This window comes from Oncorhynchus clarkii, unplaced genomic scaffold (genome assembly GCF_045791955.1).
Source record: "Oncorhynchus clarkii lewisi isolate Uvic-CL-2024 unplaced genomic scaffold, UVic_Ocla_1.0 unplaced_contig_6247_pilon_pilon, whole genome shotgun sequence".
Lineage (NCBI taxonomy): Eukaryota > Metazoa > Chordata > Actinopteri > Salmoniformes > Salmonidae > Oncorhynchus > Oncorhynchus clarkii.
In genome coordinates, this window is record NW_027258221.1 from 40,932 (window position 1) to 62,194 (window position 21,263).

At 38.9% G+C, this 21,263-nt stretch overlaps 1 protein-coding gene across 1 annotated transcript; it reads left to right on the plus strand.

The window, feature by feature from the left end:
* The first annotated feature begins 6,459 nt into the window (after positions 1-6,459).
* Positions 6,460-13,330, plus strand: LOC139396194 (zinc finger protein 436-like). The gene is made up of 4 exons (XM_071143327.1): positions 6,460-6,999; positions 7,416-7,522; positions 7,658-7,835; positions 11,711-13,330. The coding sequence occupies exons 1-4, from the start codon at positions 6,714-6,716 to the stop codon at positions 12,694-12,696; spliced, it is 1,557 nt and encodes a 518-aa protein (XP_070999428.1). The 5' UTR covers positions 6,460-6,713; the 3' UTR covers positions 12,697-13,330.
* Positions 13,331-21,263: the final 7,933 nt, after the last annotated feature.

A 21,263-nucleotide genomic window follows, 5' to 3' on the forward strand; every position in this document is an offset into this window, starting at 1 on the left:
AACACTACTCAACCCATATGATCTATTACATAATAAAACACTACTCAACCCATATGATCTATTACATCATAAAACACTAACCCATATGATCTATTACATCATAAAACACTAACCCATATGATCTATTACATAATAAAACACTACTCAACCCTTATGATCTATTACATCATAAAAGTCTAATAAAACGTCTACAAATATGTCATAGTGATGTCATGACGTGAATGAACAGGCCTTTTCATACCTTATAAAATGGCTATATTTATATATATATAATATATCTCTACTGAACAAAAATATAAACGCAACATGCAACAATTTCAACGATTCACAGTACATATATGGAAATCAGTCAATGTCAAATGTATTAGGCCCTGATCTATGGACTTCACATGACTGGGCACGGTGCAGCCATGGGTGGGCCTGGGAGGGTATATAGGCCCACCCTCTGACGATCCAGGCCCAGCCAATCAGAATTTGTGGGGGGGGGGGGGGGGGGGGGGGGGGTATACAGAAGGTAGACCCGATTTGGTAAAAGACCAAATCCATATTATGACAAGAACAGCTTAAATAAGCAAAGAGTAACAATTGTCCATCATTACTTTAAGACATGAAGGTCAGTCAAACGCAGTGTCTTTGTGAGACGCGAGTAGGTGAACGGATGATCTCTGCATGTGTAGTTCCCACCGTGAAGCATGGAGGAGGTGCGATGGTGTGGGGGTGCTTGGCTGGTGACGTGGTCAGTGATTTTTTTACATTTCAAGGCACACTTAACCAGGTTGGCAACCATAGCATTCTGGCAGCAATACGCCATCCCATCTGGTTTGCGCTTAGTGGGAGCCTAATTTGTTTTTCAACAGGACAATGAGCCAAAACACAGAGTGAAGGAAAAGCCAAAACACACCTCTAGGCTGTGTAAGGGCTATTTTACCAAGCAGGAGAGTGATGGAGTGCTGCATCAGATGACCTGGCCTCCACAATCCCCCGACCTCAACCAAATTGAGATGGTTTGGGATGAGTTGGACCGCAGAGTGAAGGAAAAGCAGCCAACAAGTGCTCAGCATATGTGGGAACTCCTTCAAGAGGGTTGAAAAAAGCATTTCAGGTGAAGCTGGTTGACAGAATGCCAAGAGTGTGCAAAGCTGTCAAGGCAAAGGGCGGCTACTTTGAAGAATATAAAATATAAAATACACTGCTCAACAAAAATAAAGGGAACACTTAAACAACACAATGTAACTCCAAGTCAATCACACTTCTGTGAAATCAAACTGTCCACTTAGGAAGCAACACTGATTGACAATAAATTTCACATGCTGTTGTGCAAATGGAATAGACAACGGGTGGAAATTATAGGCAATTAGCAAGACACCCCCAATAAAGGAGTGAGTGGTTCTGCAGGTGGTGACCACAGACCAGTTCTCAGTTCCTATGCTTCCTGGCTGAGGTTTTGGTCACTTTTGAATGCTGGCGGTGCTTTCACTCTATTGGTAGCATGAGACGGAGTCTACAACCCACACAAGTGGCTCAGGTAGTGCAGCTCATCCAGGATGGCACATCAATGCGAGCTGTGGCAAGAAGGTTTGCTCTGTCTGTCAGCGTAGTGTCCAGAGCATGGAGGTGCTACCAGGAGACAGGCAGGTACATCAGGAGACGTGGGGGAGGCCGTAGGAGCGCAACAATCCAGCAACAGGACCGCTACCTCCGCCTTTGTGCAAGGAGGAGCAGGAGGAGAACTGCCAGAGCCCTGCAAAATGACCTCCAACAGGCCACAAATGTGCACGTGTCTGCTCAAACGGTCAGAAACAGACTCCATGAGGGTGGTATGAGGGCCCGATGTCCACAGATGGAGGTTGTACTTACAGCCCAACACCGTGCAGGACGTTTGGCATTTGCCAGAGAACACCAAGATTGGCAAATTCGCCACTGGCGCCCTGTGCTCTTCGCAGATGAAAGCAGGTTCACACTGAGCACATGTGACAGACGTGACAGAGTCTGGAGACGCCGTGGAGGACATTCTGCTGCCTGCAACATCCTCCAGCATGATCAGTTTGGCGGTGGGTCAGTCATGGTGTGGGGGGCCGCACAGCCATTAGGTACCCGAGATGAGATCCTCAGACCCCTTGTCCATATGCTGGTGCGGATGGCCCTGGGTTCCTCCTAATGCAAGACAATGCTAGATCTCATGTGGCTGGAGTGTGTCAGCAGTTCCTGCAAGAGGAAGGCATTGATGCTATGGACTGGCCTGCCCGTTCCCCAGACCTGAATCCAATTGAGCACATCTGGGACATCATGTCATCAACGCCACGTTGCACCACAGACTGTCCAGGAGTTGGCGGATGCTTTAGTCCAGGTCTGGGAAGAGATCCCTCAGGAAACCATCCGCCACCTCATCAGGAGCATGCCCAGGCATTGTAGTGAGGTCATAAAGGCACGTGGAGGCCACACACACTACTGAGCCTCATTTTGACTTGTTTTAAGGACATTACATCAAAGTTAGATCAGCCTGTAGTGTGGTTTTCCACTTTAATTTTGAGTGTGACTCCAAATCCAGACCTCCATGGGTTGATACATTTGATTTCCATTGATAATTTTTGTGTGATTTTGTTGTCAGCACATTCAACTATGTAAAGAAAAAAGTATTTAATAAAAATATTTCATTCATTCAGATCTAGGATGTGTTATTTTAGTGTTCCCTTTCTTTTATTGAGCAGTGTATATATACTGAACTGAAATATAAATATATACCAACAGAAATATAAAGATATACTGAACAGAAATATAAATATATACTGAACAGAAATATAAATATATACTGAACAGAAATATAAAGATATACTGAACAGAAATATAAATATATACTGAACAGAAATATAAAGATATACTGAACAGAAATATAAATATATACTAAACATAAATATAAACATATACTGAACATAAATATAAACATATACTGAACATAAATATAAACATATACTGAACATAAATATAAACATATACTGAACATAAATATAAACATATACTGAACATAAATATAAACATATACTGAACATAAATATAAACATATACTGAACATAAATATAAACATATACTGAACATAAATATAAACATATACTGAACATAAATATAAACATATACTGAACAGAAATATAAATATATACTGAACATAAATATAAACATATACTGAACAGAAATATAAATATATACTGAACAGAAATATAAATATATACTGAACAGAAATATAAATATATACTGAACAGAAATATAAATATATACTGAACAGAAATATAAATATATACTGAACAGAAATATAAATATATACCAACAGAAATATAAATATATACTGAACAGAAATATAAATATATACTGAACAGAAATATAAATATATACTGAACAGAAATATAAACATATACCAACAGAAATATAAATATATACTGAACAGAAATATAAAGATATACTGAACAGAAATATAAATATATACTGAACAGAAATATAAATATATACTGAACAGAAATATAAATATATACTGAACAGAAATATCAATGCAGCCTTCTGAGTGGCACAGCGTCTAAGACACTGCATTGTGCTCGCTGCATTAACACAGATTCTGGTTTGATACCCAGCTCTGTCGCAGCCGGCCACAACCGGGAGAGCCAATTGGCCCAGCGTCGTCCGGGTTGGGGGGGGGGGGTTTGGCCGGTCGAGATGTCCTTGTCCCATCGACTCCTGTGGCGGGCCGGGCGCCAGGTGTAAGGTATGTAAGGTATTTCCTATTTCCTCTGACACATAAGTGCGGCTGGCTTCCAGGTTAATTGCATTGTGTCAAGAAGCAGTGCTGCTGTGTTTCGGAGGATGCATGGCTCTATAGCGCTTGTCAACTGCGTTTATTTTCAGCAAATGGCTCTTGAAGTTCACCTCTCCTGAGTCCGTATGGAAGTTGCAGCGATGAGACAAGACTAACCACCAATTGACGAAAATTGGGGAGAAAAAGGGGGTAAAAAAATATCAATATAATAATAATCATTTTTAAAAAGTCTGCCCCAAATATTTCACTCTTTTTTATAGCCATTAGCGATTAGTCAAAATGTAAAAAAATGTGAACATTGTGTCGAACCCTTCAGACAACGGGGAGATGTTACTGATGTGCTTTGTGTCTCCAAAGTTTAAAAAAAAACATTTGACTTCCACACAGAATTACTTCTTTACTTATTTAATGTTTAAGGAAGTGTGTAGGTCACATTCTGTATCATTCAGCTGTGAGGGTTATATATTAAGAACAACCTGCTGATTGGAATCCAGCGACTTCTGTGTCTTGAGTGTCAGAGAACTGTCTAGTGTTTAGTGTTCTGACTTGTAAAACAGGATGAATAATTCATGTTAACATATCACCAGGAAGCTCTACAACATTTGTTTTAAAATCACACCAAGATTGTTTTAAATTTTGAAATGTTTGAAAATTGACCTCAGGTTATTGAGGGATCTGATTTGGATTAATTTGCTACAGATTTTGATGTGAATATTCTCAAATCTGCATAAAACAATATATGCCTTTTCCCACCAGAAATGTTTCTATCAAACAAACTTATTGCGATAAAAGGCTTTGCATGATTACGTAGTGCATTCCCATGTACCGAATGAAAAATACAAGTTAAATGGCTTTCCATCTCATTTTCACACATGACTGCAAAACCCTTTGGATAAAAGTGTCTGCTAAATGGCAGATATATCCACTGATTATACCAAACATTTGGAACAACTTCCTAATATGGAGTTGGACACTCCCCTTTTCCCCCCAGAACAGCCTCAATTAGTCAGGGCATGGTCTCTGCAAGGTGTCGACAAGCGTTCCACAGGAATGCTGGCGCATGTTGACTCCAGTGCTTCCCACAATTGTGTCAAATTGGTTGGATGTTCTTTGGGTGCAGTGGAGGCTCCTCAGAGGAGGAAGGGGAGCCCCATTTTCAGAAGAATAAAAATGGTAAAACATTTAGAAAGTAATTGTTATCCTTTTTAGATCAAACTACACCAAATATAATCACATCACCAAATAATTGATTAAAACATACTATTTTGCATCCTCCTCTGGGTACATTGACTTCAATACAAAACCTAGGAGGCTCATGGTTCTCAAGCCCTTCCATAGACTTACACAGTAATTATGACAACTTCTGGAGGACGTCCTCCAACCTATCAGAGCTCTTGCAGCATGAACTGACATGTTGTCCACCCAATGAAAGGATCAGAGAATGAATCTAGTATGAGCTACAGCTAGGTAGCACTGCAAGTGCATAAAATGTGGTGAGTAGTTGACTCAAAGAGAGAAAAAGTAAAGGGGTTAAGTAGTTCTGACATCATAATACACCCTTCTGATAATCAAGTGATATTTGGAATGTCTGAGTAGTTCCATCTGATGTCATAATACACCCTTCTGATAATCAAGTGATATTTGGAATGTCTGAGTAGTTCCATCTGATGTCATAATACACCCTTCTGATAATCAAGTGATATTTGGAATGTCTGGGTAGTTCTATATGACCCCTCTGATAATCAAGGGCTATTTGCATGTGATGCATTTGCTCTGTTGTTTACAGGTTTATTCGTATTTTATAGAGCGTGGCTTTAAGGAAATAGTACCGTCACATGTAGATTAAAACTAATGTGAAAAGTGAGCAGAGAAAATGTGTATTAACACGCTACCTATTCATCTAAGTTATTCTGCCCTTGAAGTGCGTTCCCATGCAAAACTAGACAGATAGATAGCTAACAACTAAGTCTTCAATAAAACTTCCAAGGCGTGACTTTTCTTGAATGAATATGTTGAAAAGTTTTAGGTTGTGAAACTGAAAAATACAGAAAATAATATACTTTAGCATTCAATTCACATCGATATACTGTAGCTGTACATTATACATTTCAAGTTGAAGTTGCATAAATACAAAGCACGTGCCAATGTACCATGTGTCTAGCATGATGCCAAACACTATAGCTAATTGTTACTCATATGGTAATTGGCTAACTCCTTTAATTACTCTAATAATGTGCAACCACCTCTGTACAATAGCATAACGAATTCTCTACTTACTGTTTCCGTACAGTCTTTCTAAGTACCATAAAGCTCCACTAGGGGGCGTTAAACACCATGGAACACAATGAAAATCCATCGTTACCACGGTAATAAAACAGTCTGTTACCTTCTGACAGGATGGCGGCACAGAAGTATTTATTCATTATCTACATATTCATATTACGCTTCTACGTCTGTGAACAGGAACGTATTATTTGTAAGACGTAAGAGAAAATATATCAGCTTATTGTTAAATTATTATGACGTTCTTTCCAGTGCAAAACGTGTCCTGACTATTGTTTCCAAACTGCGTTACCCACTCCAGTCAGCAGATGGCGATGAGCGTCTTTCAGGTGATGCTTCTAGCGTTACGTATAATGGACTGGACGGGACGCTTCTTCAGGAACAACAACACGGATACACTTTCAACCACCTCGATAGCTTGCTAGCCAACATAAAACTGGAAGATTGTCGCTTTAGACCATGTTAATGTACATTATGTAATCTCAGTGTTGTAAACGCAGTTCAGTTGACGTATTAACTGGTTAACTTGAACCAAATTTGCATGTTCAATTTGCAAGCTTGTTAAAGATTGTTGCTAAGCCTAGCACTAAGCTAGTCGCTAATGCTAGCTAGCTAGCTAACATCCCTGACCATGAGCTCACTAAACTACTCCTCCCTTGCTAATGAAGAGGAGGTCTGCTCTATGGAGAAAGAAGCTCTGGCGATGAACATTGTCGTGAAAGAAGAAGAAGAGGAGGATATTACTGTGAAAGGAGAGGAAGAACCTTTCAGAATGAAAAAGGAGGAAGAGGAGGCTGTTATAGTGAAAGAAGAGAAAGAGCCTTTTAGAGAGGAAGAGGATGCTGTCTCAATAAAGTTGAAGAAAGAAGACGTTTTGGGAGTGAAAGAGGAGGAGACAGAATATCAGATTAACACCAGTGAGTACTGTCTTCAACAGGGACACAAACTATGCCGTTGTTGAACTAATGTGTGGTTTTAAAGTGGCATTCTACTGAAGTTATACACTTGAATATGTTGTTCAGTACTGTATAAATTGTTAAAGGTTCGATCTGCCATTGGTTCATATATTTTGGGGACTTCTCAATTAGATGTATTGAATTCTCCATGTGGTCTATATTAAAGTTCCCCTCATCTAATATAACAGGCTTTTAAAGTTCAATATTGGTGCATAATTTCTACTTAAATATCAAAGGGATGCAACAGGCACCCATTTCGTGGAACAACCCTTTAACATTTGCATTTTAGGCCCTGTTTAGAGATATTAATGCCTCGTCTAAGACCCTTTGTGATTGTAATAGTAGATCATAAGTTTACCACCTGTTTGATGTTCTAGTTCACACAGGAGAGAGACATGACTATTATGGATCCTCTGGGGAGCCTCAACAACATCCTGATGCTGACGAGGCAGAGAAGAGTTGCTCCAGATCAGAACACCAGATGGTACAGCTTGGTCTGGTCTAGCATACAGCTTGCTCTTTCGGGGTCTGGGCTGGGTTTCTGTAATGCACTTTATGACAACAGTGACATCAGCATCCATAATGATATGTGTCTGTGTCCCCTCTTTATGGTTACCAGGACAACGCTAGCCCTTCCTCCCTCCCGGAGTCCCCATGTCGTGCCTCTCCCGGTAGCTCCTTACTGCTGGTTATGAAGAGGTTGTCTGTGCTGCTGGTGGACTGCAGGAAAACAACAGGGCTGAGTGGAACTGTGAGAGGAGGAGCAGAGAAGAACGGATTAGATTTCACACATCAAAGTAAGTGCTGTAGTTTAGTTTGAACAAATACAATAGATCTGCCCACTGGTATCTGTTACCAGGACAACCAGCAGAGTTGTCTCTCCACAGAGAGCCGGAAGTGCTATCGGTTGGCGCAGAAGTTTGACAGTGTGTGCAACTCTGCAGAACTCTTGTTCGTTTTCAGCGTGCTTAGTTGTGAAGTGTTTAAAACTTCTTAAGACTAGCGGAACCCCTCGACAACATCTGCTGAAATGGCAGAGAGCGAAATGGAAAAATATTTTTGGGAAATATTTAACTTTCATACATTCACGCGTGCAATACACCAAATTAAAGCTTAAACTCTTGTTAATCTAGCCATCGTGTCCAATTTCAAAAATGCTACACAGGGAAAGCTCACCATACGATTATGTTAGGTCAGCACCTAGTCACAAAAAAACATAGGGCCATTTTCCAGTCAAAGAGAGGAGTCACAAAAGGCAGAAATAGAGATAAAAATAATCCCCAACCTTTGATGATCTTCATCAGATGGCACTCATAGGACTTCATGCTACACAATACATGTATGTTTTGTTGGATAAAGTTCATATTTGTATCCAAATATCTCAGTTTACATTGGAGAGTTTGTTCAGTAATGTTGTGCCTCGCGCTGGCAAGTCCAGACGAAAGTCCAGACGAAAAGTCAAAGAAGTTCTATTACAGTTCGTAGAAACATGTATAGAATGTATAGATGTATAGAATCAATCTTTAGGATGTTTTTATCATAAATCTTCAATAATGTTTCAACCGGACAATTCCTTTGTCTTTAGAAATGAAAAGAAACGCAGCTCGCTCACGGCCGCGCTCATGACTTAGCTCAAGGCATTCTGCCAGACCCCTTAGTCAAACAGCTCTTATTCGCTCCCCCTTCATAGTAGAATCCTGCAACAAGGTTCTAAAGACTGTTGACATCTAGTGGAAGCCTTGGGAAGTGCAATATGACCCAATTTACACTTTATATACGAAAGGCAATGACTTGAAAAACTACAAACCTCAGATTTCCCACTTTTCCCGCTGCTCTCCCTCTCTCTCCATGTAGTAGTGTTGTACTGAAACAGCTGCTCTCCCTCTCTCTCCCTGTAGTGTTGTACTGAAACAGCTGCTCTCCCTCTCTCTCCATGTAGTAGTGTTGTACTGAAACAGCTGCTCTCCCTCTCTCTCCATGTAGTAGTGTTGTACTGAAACAGCTGCTCTCCCTCTCTCTCCCTGTAGTGCTGTACTGAAACAGCTGCTCTCCCTCTCTCTCCATGTAGTGCTGTACTGAAACAGCTGCTCTCCCCCTCTCTCTCCCTGTAGTGCTGTACTGAAACAGCTGCTCTCCCTCTCTCTCCATGTAGTGTTGTACTGAAACAGCTGCAAAAACGTGACTCGTGACGTTGCTGGATGCGGGCCTCGCTCTTCTGCTTTGCCAGTTAATTTGTTATTTTATTGAAGTTATGGCTTTTGTCTTGCAGCTGGATTTTTTTTATTTGTTTGAGAGAAAAAAACACTTTTCAACCTGTAAAACATATACAAATAAACACAACAAAAAAATTAACGTATCTTTTTTCAGGACCCTGTCTTTCAAAGATACTTTGTAAAAATCCAAATAACTTCACAGATCTTCATTGTAAAGGTTTTAAACACAGTTTCCCATGTTTGTTCAATGAACCATAAACAAGTAACGTAAAACATATACAAATATGATGATGTCATAATGAATTCATGACACGTGATTGAACAAATATGATGATGTCATAATGAATTCATGACACGTGATTGAACAAATATGATGATGTGGGGCGGCAAAATCATATGATGAACAACAGAGGGTTTATACTTATCAAATCAATCAAAGCTCATCAAAACCAAACAGACCGTTTTAAATATTTAATCTGATATTAGACGTGATGGGGCGGCAGGGTAGCCTAGTGGTTCGAGCGTTGGACTAGTAACCGGAAGGTTGCAATATCAAATCCCCGAGCTGACAAGGTACAAATCTGTCGTTCATCCCCTGAACAGGCAGTTAACCAACTGTTCCTAGGACGTCATTGAAAATTAGAATTTGTTCTTAACTGGCTTGCCTAGTTAAATAAAGGTAAAATAAAAAATAAATAAATGTCATAATGAAGTCATGACACGTGAATGAACAAGCCATACTTCATAACATGGCTTTATACATTATTATATACACTATATACATTATTATATACACTATATACATTATTATATTCACTATATACATCATTAAATGCACTATATACGGTACCTACATTATTATATACACTATATACGGTGCCTACATTATTATATACACTATATACGGTGCCTACATTATTATATACACTATATACGGTGCCTACATTATTATATACACTATATACGGTGCCTACATTATTATATACACTATATACGGTGCCTACATTATTATATACACTATATACGGTGCCTACATTATTATATACACTATATACGGTGCCTACATTATTATATACACTATATACGGTGCCTACATTATTATATACACTATATACGGTGCCTACATTATTATATACACTATATACGGTGCCTACATTATTATATACACTATATACGGTGCCTACATTATTATATACACTATATACGGTGCCTACATTATTATATACACTATATACGGTGCCTACATTATTATATACACTATATACGGTGCCTACATTATTATATACACTATATACGGTGCCTACATTATTATATACACTATATACGGTGCCTACATTATTATATACACTATATACGGTGCCTACATTATTATATACACTATATACGGTGCCTACATTATTATATACACTATATACGGTGCCTACATTATTATATACACTATATACGGTGCCTACATTATTATATACACTATATACGGTGCCTACATTATTATATACACTATATACGGTGCCTACATTATTATATACACTATATACGGTGCCTACATTATTATATACACTATATACGGTGCCTACATTATTATATACAATATATACAGTGCCTACATTATTATATAAATGGTGCCTACATTATTACATACACTATATGCGGTGCCTACATTATTACATACAATATATACGGTGCCTACATTATTATATACATGGTGCCTACATTATTATATAAATGGTGCCTACATTATTACATACACTATATGCGGTGCCTACATTATTACATACAATATATACGGTGCCTACATTATTATATACACGGTGCCTACATTTTTATATACATGGTGCCTACATTATTACATACACTATATACGGTGCCTTCGGAAAGTATACAGAACCCTTGACTTTTTCCGTGTTTTTTTACATTACAGTCTGAATGTAATATTGAGGGGGCACCTGTGTAATGATCATGCTGTTTAATTAGCTTCTTGATATGCCACAACTGTCAAGGGAGATGTTACTGATGTGCTTCGTGTCTGTCTCCAAGTTTTGGACTTCCACACTTCTTTAGTTATTTAATGTTTAAGGAAGTGTGTAGGTCACATTCTGTATCATACAGCTATGAAGGTTATATATTTACAACCACCTGCATGATAGGAACAACATCTGTGTCGTCTGTGTCTTGGGTGTCATAGAACTGTAGAACATAGAATCCAATTATGTCTTGAGTGATCTAGAACTGTCTAGTTGTTTGTATTCTGACTTGTAAAACAGAAATAAAGATAAGTAATGTAAACATATCAGTAGTTACCAGGAAGCTCTACAACATCATTTGTTTTAAATTATGAAATGTTTGAAAACTGGCCTCAGGTTATTGAGGGATCTGATTCAGATTAAACCTCATAATAAGGCAGTTTTATCATGTGGAGATTTCATTCACGTCTCTCTTTAAGTAAACACTGTCTTTGGCAGGAGGAAAACCAATCTTGGAGGAAACAGAGACGTCCAAACCAGCAAGACGAAACCTCTGCTCCCAGATTGGAAAGAGTTTTACCAAGTTAGGAAGCCTGAAAAGACATGAGAGGGGACACACAGAACCGAAGCCACAAAATTGCGCCCAGTGTGGAAAGAGTTTTAGCCACTTAGGAAATCTGAAAGCTCATGAGCGAACACACACACGGGAGAGGCCTTTCCATTGCTCCCAGTGTGGAAAGAATTTTAAGCGGTTAGACACTCTCAAAACCCATGAGCAAATACACACAGGGGAGAAGCCATACCATTGTGCCCAGTGTGGAAATAGTTTTAGCCAGTCAGGAAGCCTGAAAGTTCATGAGCGAATACATACAGGGGAGAAGTCATACCTTTGCGCCCAGTGTGGAAAGAGTTTCAGCCAGTCAGGAAGCCTGAAGGAACACATGAGACTGCACACAAGGGAGAAGCCTTACTACTGCTCACATTGTGGGAAGAGTTTTAACCATTTAGTTAGCATGAAAAGACATGAGAGGATACACACAGGAGCGAAGCCACACCCGTGCTCCCAGTGTGGAAAGAGTTTTAAGCGGTTAGACACCCTCAAAGCTCATGAGCGAATACACACAGGGGAGACACCATACCATTGCGCCCGGTGTGGAAATAGTTTTAGCCAGTCAGGAAGCCTGAAAATTCATGAGAGAATACACACAGGGGAGAAGCCATACCATTGTGGCCAGTGTGGAAAAAGTTTTAGCCTTTTAGAAAGCCTGAGAGTACATGAGCGAATACACACAGGGGAGAAGCCTTACCACTGCTCCCAGTGTTCAAAGTGTTTTGCCCATTTAGGAAGCCTGAAGGAACACAGGAGACTGCACACAGGGGAGAAGCCTTACAAATGTTCAGACTGTGGGAAGACATATTACTCATCACAGACACTTAAAAGTCATGTGAGAATTCACACAGGAGAGAATGCTTACTTATCCTAGTGTGTGAACTCATTTTTCACATCACATTGTCCATTGTCTTATATTGTTGTCTGAGAATGTGTTTACATGTTTATACCACATGAAAGTGAATGGTACAAAGTCTACTCAAACATATATTTGTATGTTTTTATTAGAAAACATGAATTGAATATGGAGTATGTCAGTTTGAATATAGAGTAGATCAGATTCCATGTGTTTAAATTGTCCTTTTTTAAAACTCTGTGTGTTTATCTGGGTGTGTCATTCCTCCAGCACTACAGATAATACAGTGATATTTGGATGTGATGCATTTGTTCCATTGTTGACATTTGCATTGTTGGCCCACTGATGATTTAATGAAATGAAAATGTTCAGACTCTGTAATGGAAAATGTTAATTGTTTGTGTGTCCACATAACTGAGTATGTGACTAACCTTGTGGAACTGTCCTATTATAAGCTCCTGTTCTTGGGAGTATCATCCTGTGTTGCAAACCAATTTGCACCTGTGTCCTTGTATGAATAAAGTCCCGCCCAGGAACAGGAAACTATAAAGATATGTGCTCATCACCCAATGCTTCAGGAAATCAGACTGTCTACACTGCGCTGTGTAACTCTGTTATTCTCTCTGAGCTCAGAAATAAAGAGACTTGGTTTGACTTGGACTCCACCCAACTTGCAACCTAAATCCAATGACAGTTGACATGTTGTGTTGATTTCATGTTGAATTCACTTTAGTTGACGACTCAAAGAAATGTAAATAGAAACTAGATGTTGAACTGACGTCTGTTCCCAGTGGGCTGGTTTGAATAAACGGCACTTGTTGGATCAATATCCACCTTCGTTGGTTACGGGATCGTCAGCCATCTCCTTCAGCGCCATTCTTCACTTTAATAGATCATATCATAAAAGTCTGATAAAACGTAACAAATATGTCATAGAGAATTCATATTTACTTTATAATATGGCTACATATATATATATATGTACTGAACAAAAATATAAACGCAACATGCAACAATTTCAACGATTCACAGTACATATATGGAAATCAGTCAATGTCAAATGTATTAGGCCCTGATCTATGGACTTCACATGACTGGGCACGGTGCAGCCATGGGTGGGCCTAGGAGGGCACATGTGGTGAGTAGTTGACTAAAAGAGAGAAAAATACAATAGTTGAACAGTTTTGAACAAATTAGGAGAAGGGAGAGAGAGAGATGACGCATGGCTTTTGACGTTCGCCTCTCCCGAGTCCGTACGGGAGTTGCAGCAGTGAGATGAAATAAGACTAACTTCCAATTGACAAAAAATTGGGGAGAAAAAGGGGGTGAAAAATATAAATATAATAATAATTTAAAAAATGTCTGCCCCAAATATTTCGCTTTTTTTAAATTTTACCCAAAATATCATGACATTAGTGATTGGCCAAAATGTAAAAAATGTGAACATCTAAGTCAACATTGTGTCGAACCCTTGAGACAACGGGGAGATGTTACTGATGTGCTTTGTATCTGCGACGTAAAAACAAGTTTTGGACTTCCACACAGAATTACTTCTTTAGTTATTTTATGTTTAAGGAAGTGTGTAGGTCACATTCTGTATCATACAGCGATGAAGGTTATATATTTACAACCACCTGCTGATAGGAATCCAGCGACTGTCTAGTTTTTTGTTTTCTGACTTGTAAAACTGAATGAATAATTAATGTTAACATATTACCAGGAAGCTCTACAACATTTGTTTTAAAATCACACCAAGATTGTTTTAAATGATGAAATGTTTGAAAATTGACCTCAGGTTATTGAGGGATCTGATTTGGATTAATTTGCTACAGATTTTGATGTGAATATTCTCAAATCTGCATAAAACAATATATGCCTTTTCCCACCAGAAATGTTTCTATCAAACAAACTTATTGCGATAAAAGGCTTTGCATGATTACGTAGTGCATTCCCATGTACCGAATGAAAAATACAAGTTAAATGGGTTTCCATCTCATTTTCACACATGACTGCAAAACCCTTTGGATAAAAGTGTCTGCTAAATGACAGATATATCCACTGATTCTACCAAACATTTGGAACAACTTCCTAATATGGAGTTGGACACTCCCCTTTTCCCCCCAGAACAGCCTCAATTAGTCAGGGCATGGTCTCTGCAAGGTGTCGACAAGCGTTCCACAGGAATGCTGGCCCATGTTGACTCCAGTGCTTCCCACAATTGTGTCAAATTGGCTGAATGTCCTTTGGGTGCAGTGGAGGCTCCTCAGAGGAGGAAGGGGAGAACCATCGTCCTCAGTTATTTTCAGAAAAATAAAAATGGTAAAACATTTAAAACATTTAATCCTTTTTAGATAAAACTATACTAAATATAATCACATCACCAAATAATTGATTAAAACATAGTATTTTGCATCCTCCTCTAGGTACATTGACTTAAATACAAAACCTAGGAGGCTCATGGTTCTCAAGCCCTTCCATAGACTTACACAGTAATTATGACAACTTCTGGAGGACGTCCTCCAACCTATCAGAGCTCTTGCAGCATGAACTGACATGTTGTCCACCCAATGAAAGGATCAGAGAATGAATCTAGTATGAGCTACAGCTAGGTAGCACTGCAGTGCATAAAATGTGGTGAGTAGTTGACTCAAAGAGAGAAAAAGACAATAGTTTAACAGTTTTGAACAAATTAGGAGAAGCAAGAGAGTTTTGGTCATTTATTTTCCACTTTCAGTTTCACTTACTTAGCTAGCAAGTTTAGCGTACTCAAACAGAGCGATGCTATGCTAAAAGAATCATCCTCCCTCATCTTAAACCACATTGACCTCTACTGTTTTGGTGGTGGACCAGTCTTGGTACACATGGGAAACTGTAGCGTTGCAGTTCTTGATGCAAACCGGTGCACCTGGCACCTAATACCATACCCCGTTCAAAGACACTTCAATATTTTGTCTTCCCAATTCACCCTCTGAATGGCACACACACACAATCTATGCCTCAATTGTCTCAAGGCTTAAAATTCCTTATTTAACCTGCCCCCTTCATCTACACTGATTGAAGTGGATTTAACTAGTGACATCAGTAAGGGATCATACCTTTAGCCTGGATTCACCTGGTCAGTCTAAGTCATGGAAGGAGCAGGTGTTCTTAATGTTTTGTAGACTCAGTGTAAAGCACTACAGATAATCAAGTGCTATTTGCATGTGATGCATTTGTTCTATTGTGTCCAGCAGGGCAAGTAGTTCTGACGTCATAATACACCCTTCTGATAATCAAGTGATATTTGGAATGTCTGAGTAGTTCTATATTGTTACTCATATGGTAATTGGCTAACTCCTTTAATTACTCTAATAATGTACAACCACCTCTGTAAAATAACAAAGCATATTACACTAGAAACAGTAACAAAACTTCAGTATTGTATGTTTTACAATTCGTTTACATGAGCAAAGGAATACAGCTGACGGCATACATGATTGGCAAGGTAATTTGTGTGACTAAATACAACCAACTAACATTGATAAGTAAGCAATTCTATCAATAACAAGATTATCATCACTAGCAACATGCTTGAATCGAACTTACAAACAAATATTTTCCGAGGATGAAGCGTGACAAGAAATAACTGCACTGAAAGACTGAACCGTAGCGCTGCTTCTATGCGCGCAGAACGAATTCTCTACTTACTGTTTCCGTACAGTCTTTCTAAGTACCAGGAACCTCCACTAGGGGGCGATAAACACCATGGAACACAATGAAAATCCATCGGTACCACTGTAATAAAACAGTCTGTTACCTTCTGACAGGATGGCGGCACATAAGTATTTATTCATTATCTACATATTCATATTAAGCTTCTACGTCTGTGAACAGGAACTTATTATTTGTAAGACGTAAGAGAAGATATATCAGCTTATTGTTAAATTATGACGTTCTTTCCAACACAAAAAGTGTCGTAACTATTGTTTCTAAACTGCGTTACTCACTCCAGTCAGCAGATGGCGATGGGCGTCTTTCGGGTGATGATTCTTGCGTGACGTATAATGGACTGGCCGGACGCTTCTTCAGGAACAACAAGGCGCCAACTCTTTCAACCACCTCGGTAGCTTAGTAGCCAACCTAAAACTGGAAGATTGACGCTTTAGACCATGTTAATGTACATTATGTAATCTCAGTGTTGTAAATGCAGTTCAGTTGACGTATTAACTGGTTAACTTGAACCTAATTTGCATGTTCAATTTGCAAACTTGTTAAAGATTGTTGCTGAGCCTAGCACTAGGCTAGTCGCTAATGCTAGCAGGCTAACATCACTGACCACGAGTTCACTAAACTACTCCCCTGCTAAAGAAGAAGAGGTCTGCTGTACGGAGAAAGAATCTCTGGCGATGAACATTGTCGTGAAAGAAGAAGAAGAAGAGGAGGATATGACTGTGAAAGGAGAGGAAGAACCTTCCAGAATGAAAAGGGAGGAAGAGGAGGCTGTTATAGTGAAAGAAGAGAAAGAACCTTTTAGAGAGGAAGAGGATGCTGTCTCAATAAAGTTGAAGGAGGAAGACATTTTGGGAGTGAAAGAGGAGGAGACAGAAGATCAGATTAACACCAGTGAGTACTGTCTTCAACAGGGGCACAAACTATGCCGTTGTTGAACTAATGTGTGGTTTTAAAGTGGCATTCTACTGAAGTTCTACACTTGAATATGTTGTTCAGTACTGTAGGAATTGTTAAAGGGTCAATCTGCCATTGGTTCATATATTTTAGGGACTTTTCAATTAGATGTATTGAATTCTCCATGTGGTCTACATTAAAGTTCCCCTCATCTAATATAACAGGCTGTTAAAATTCTATATTGGTGCATATTTTCTACTTAAAATAACAAAGGGATGCAAAAGCCACCCATTTTGTGGAACGACCCTTTTACATTTGCATCACAAACAATATTTTAGGAAATCATGATGAAAGTGGCCATTTTAGACATATGCATGCCTCTTGTAAGACTCTATGATTGCAATAGATGATCATAAGTTTACCATCCACTATCGTGGATCCTCTGGGGAGCCTCTATTATTATTATTATATACACTATATACGGTGCCTACATTATTATATACACTATATACGGTCCCTACATTATTATATACACTATATACGGTGCCTACATTATTATATACACTATACGGTGCCTACATTATTATATACACTATATACGGTGCCTACATTATTATATACACTATACGGTGCCTACATTATTATATACACTATATACGGTGCCTACATTATTATATACACTATATACGGTGCCTACATATAATTCTCCATGTGGTCTATATTAAAGTTCCCCTCATCTAATATAACAGGCTTTTAAAATTCAATATTGGTGCATAATTTCTACTTAAATATCAAAGGGATGCAACAGGCCATTTAGTGGAACAACCCTTTAACATTTGCATTTTAGGCCCTGTTTAGAGATATCAATGCCTCGTCTAAGACCCTTTGTGATTGTAATAGTAGATCATAAGTTTACCACCTGTTTGATGTTCTAGTTCACACAGGAGAGAGACATGACTATTGTGGATCCTCTGGGGAGCCTGAACAATATCCTGATGCTGACGAGACAGAGAAGAGTCTCTCCAGATCAGAACACCAGATGGTACAGCTTGGTCTGGTCTAGCATACAGCTTGCTCTCTCTGGGTCTGGGCTGGGTTTCTGTAAAGCACTTTATGACAACAGTGATATCAGCATCCATAATGATATGTGTCTTTGTCCCCTCTTTATGGTTACCAGGACAACGCTAGCCCTTCCTCCCTCCCTGAGTCCCTGTATTGTGCCTCTCCCGGTAGCTCCTTACTGCTGGGTAGGAAGAGGTTGTCTGTGCTGCTGGTGGACTGCAGGAAAACAACGGGGCTGAGTGGAACTGTGAGAGGAGGAGCAGAGAAGAACGGATTAGATTTCACACATCAAAGTAAGTGCTGTAGTTTAGTTTGAACAAATACAATAGATCTGCCCACTGGTATCTGTTACCAGGACAACCAGCAGAGTTCTCTCTCCACAAAGAGCCGGAAGTGCTATCGGTTGGCGCAGAAGTTTGACAGTGTGTGCAACTCTGCAGAACTCTTGTTCATTTTCAGCGTGCTTAGTTGTGAAGTGTTTAAAACGTCTTAAGACTAGCGGAACCCCTCGACAACATCCGCTGAAATGGCAGAGTGCGAAATGAAAAAATATTTTTGGGAAATATTTTAATTTCATACGAGTGCAATACACCAAATTAAAGCTTAACCTCTTGTTAATCTAGCCATCGTGTCCAATTTCAAAAATGCTATACAGCGAAAGCTCACCATACGATTATGTTAGGTCAGCACCTAGTCACAAAAAACATACAGACATTTTCCAGTCAAAGAGAGGAGTCACAAAAGGCAGAATTAGAGATAATATTAATCCCCAACCTTTGATGATCTTCATCAGATGGCACTCATAGGACTTCATGTTACACAATACATGTATGTTTTGTTGGATAAAGTTCATATTAGTATCCAAATATCTCAGTTTACATTGGAGCGTTTGTTCAGTAATGTTGTGCCTCGAAAACATCTGGCGAATTTGCAGAGATCCAAATCAATTTACAGAAATACTCATCATAAAATTTTATAAAAGATATAAGTGTTATGCATAGAATTAAATATATACTTCTCCTTAATGCAAGCACTGTGTCAGATTTCAAAAAAGCTTTACGGAAAAAGCACACCACACTATATACGGTGCCTATATTATTATATACGCTATATACGGTGCCTATATTATTATATACGCTATATACAATGCCTATATTATTATATACACTATATACGCTGCCTACATTACTAAATACACTATATACGGTGCCTACATTATTATATACACTATATACCTTGCCTACATTATAATATACACTATATACAGTGCCTAAATTATTATATACACTATATACGGTGCCTACATTATTATATACACTATATACTGTGCCTACATTATTATATACACTATATACTGTGCCTATATTATTATATACACCATATACTGTGCCTACATTATTATATACACTATATATGGTGCCTACATTATTAAATGCACTATATACGGTGCCTTCATTATTATATACACGGTGCTTACATTATTATATACACTATATACTGTGCCTACATTATTATATACGGTGCCTACATTATTATATACACTATATACTGTACCTACATTATTATATACACTATATACGGTGCCTATATTATTATATACACTATATACCGTGCCTACATTATTATATACACTATATACGGTGCCTACATTATTATATACACTATATTCGGTACCTACATATAATTCTCCATGTGGTCTATATTAAAGTGCACCTCATCTAATATAACATACTTTTAAAATTCAATATTGGTGCATAATTTCTACTTAAATATCAAAGGGATGCAACAGGCACCCATTTCGTGGAACAACCCTTTAACATTTGCATTTTAGGCCCTGTTTAGAGATATCAAATCCTCTTGTAAGACCCTTTGTGATTGTAATAGTAGATCATAAGTTTACCACCTGTTTAATGTTCTAGTTCACACAGGAGAGAGACATGACTATGGTGGATCCTCTGCGGAGCCTCAACAACATCCTGATGCTGACGAGGCAGAGAAGAGTCTCTCCAGATCAGAACACCAGATGGTACAGCTTGGTCTGGTCTAGCATACAGCTTGCTCTCTCTGGGTCTGGGCTGGGTTTCTGTAAAGCACTTTATGTCAACAGTGACATCAGCATCCATAATGGTATGTGTTTGTGTCCCCTCTTTATGGTTACCAGGACAACGCTAGCCCTTCCTCCCTCCCTGAGTCCCTGTATTGTGCCTATCCCGGTAGCTCCTTACTGCTGGGTATGAAGAGGTTGTCTGGGCTGCTGGTGGACTGCAGGAAAACAACAGGGCTGAGTGGAACTGTGAGAGGAGGAGCAGAGAAGAACGGATTAGATTTCACACATCAAAGTAAGTGCTGTAGTTTAGTTTGAACAAATACAATAGATCTGCCCACTGGTATCTGTTACCAGGACAACCAGCAGAGTTCTCTCTCCACAGAGAGCCGGAAGTGCTATCGGTTGGTGCAGAAGTTTGACAGTGTGTGCAACTCTGCAGAACTCTTGTTCGTTTTCAGCGTGCTTAGTTGTGAAGTGTTTAAAACTTCTTAAGACTAGCGGAACCCCTCGACAACATCCGCTGAAATGGCAGAGAGCGAAATGGAAAAATCTTTTTGGGAAATATTTAACTTTCATACATTCACGCGTGCAATACACCAAATTAAAGCTTAACCTCTTGTTAATCTAGCCATCGTGTCCAATTTCAAAAAAGCTATACAGCAAAAGCTCACCATACGATTATGTTAGGTCAGCACCTAGTCACAAAAAAACATAGGGCCATTTTCCAGTCAAAGAGAGGAGTCACAAAAGGCAGAAATAGAGATAAAATTAATCACTAACCTTGGATGATCTTCATCAGATGTCACTCATAGGACTTCATGTTACACAATACATGTATGTTTTGTTCGATAAAGTTCATATTTATATCCAA

Excerpts from the sequence above, each read along its gene's own strand:
- LOC139396194 (XM_071143327.1), top strand. The coding sequence starts at position 6,714 with ATGAGCTCACTAAACTACTCCTCCCTTGCTAATGAAGAGGAGGTCTGC. Across the intron at positions 7,000-7,415 it reads AGAATATCAGATTAACACCA|TTCACACAGGAGAGAGACAT; the intron begins GTGAGTACTGTC and ends TTGATGTTCTAG. Across the intron at positions 7,836-11,710 it reads ATTAGATTTCACACATCAAA|GAGGAAAACCAATCTTGGAG; the intron begins GTAAGTGCTGTA and ends TGTCTTTGGCAG.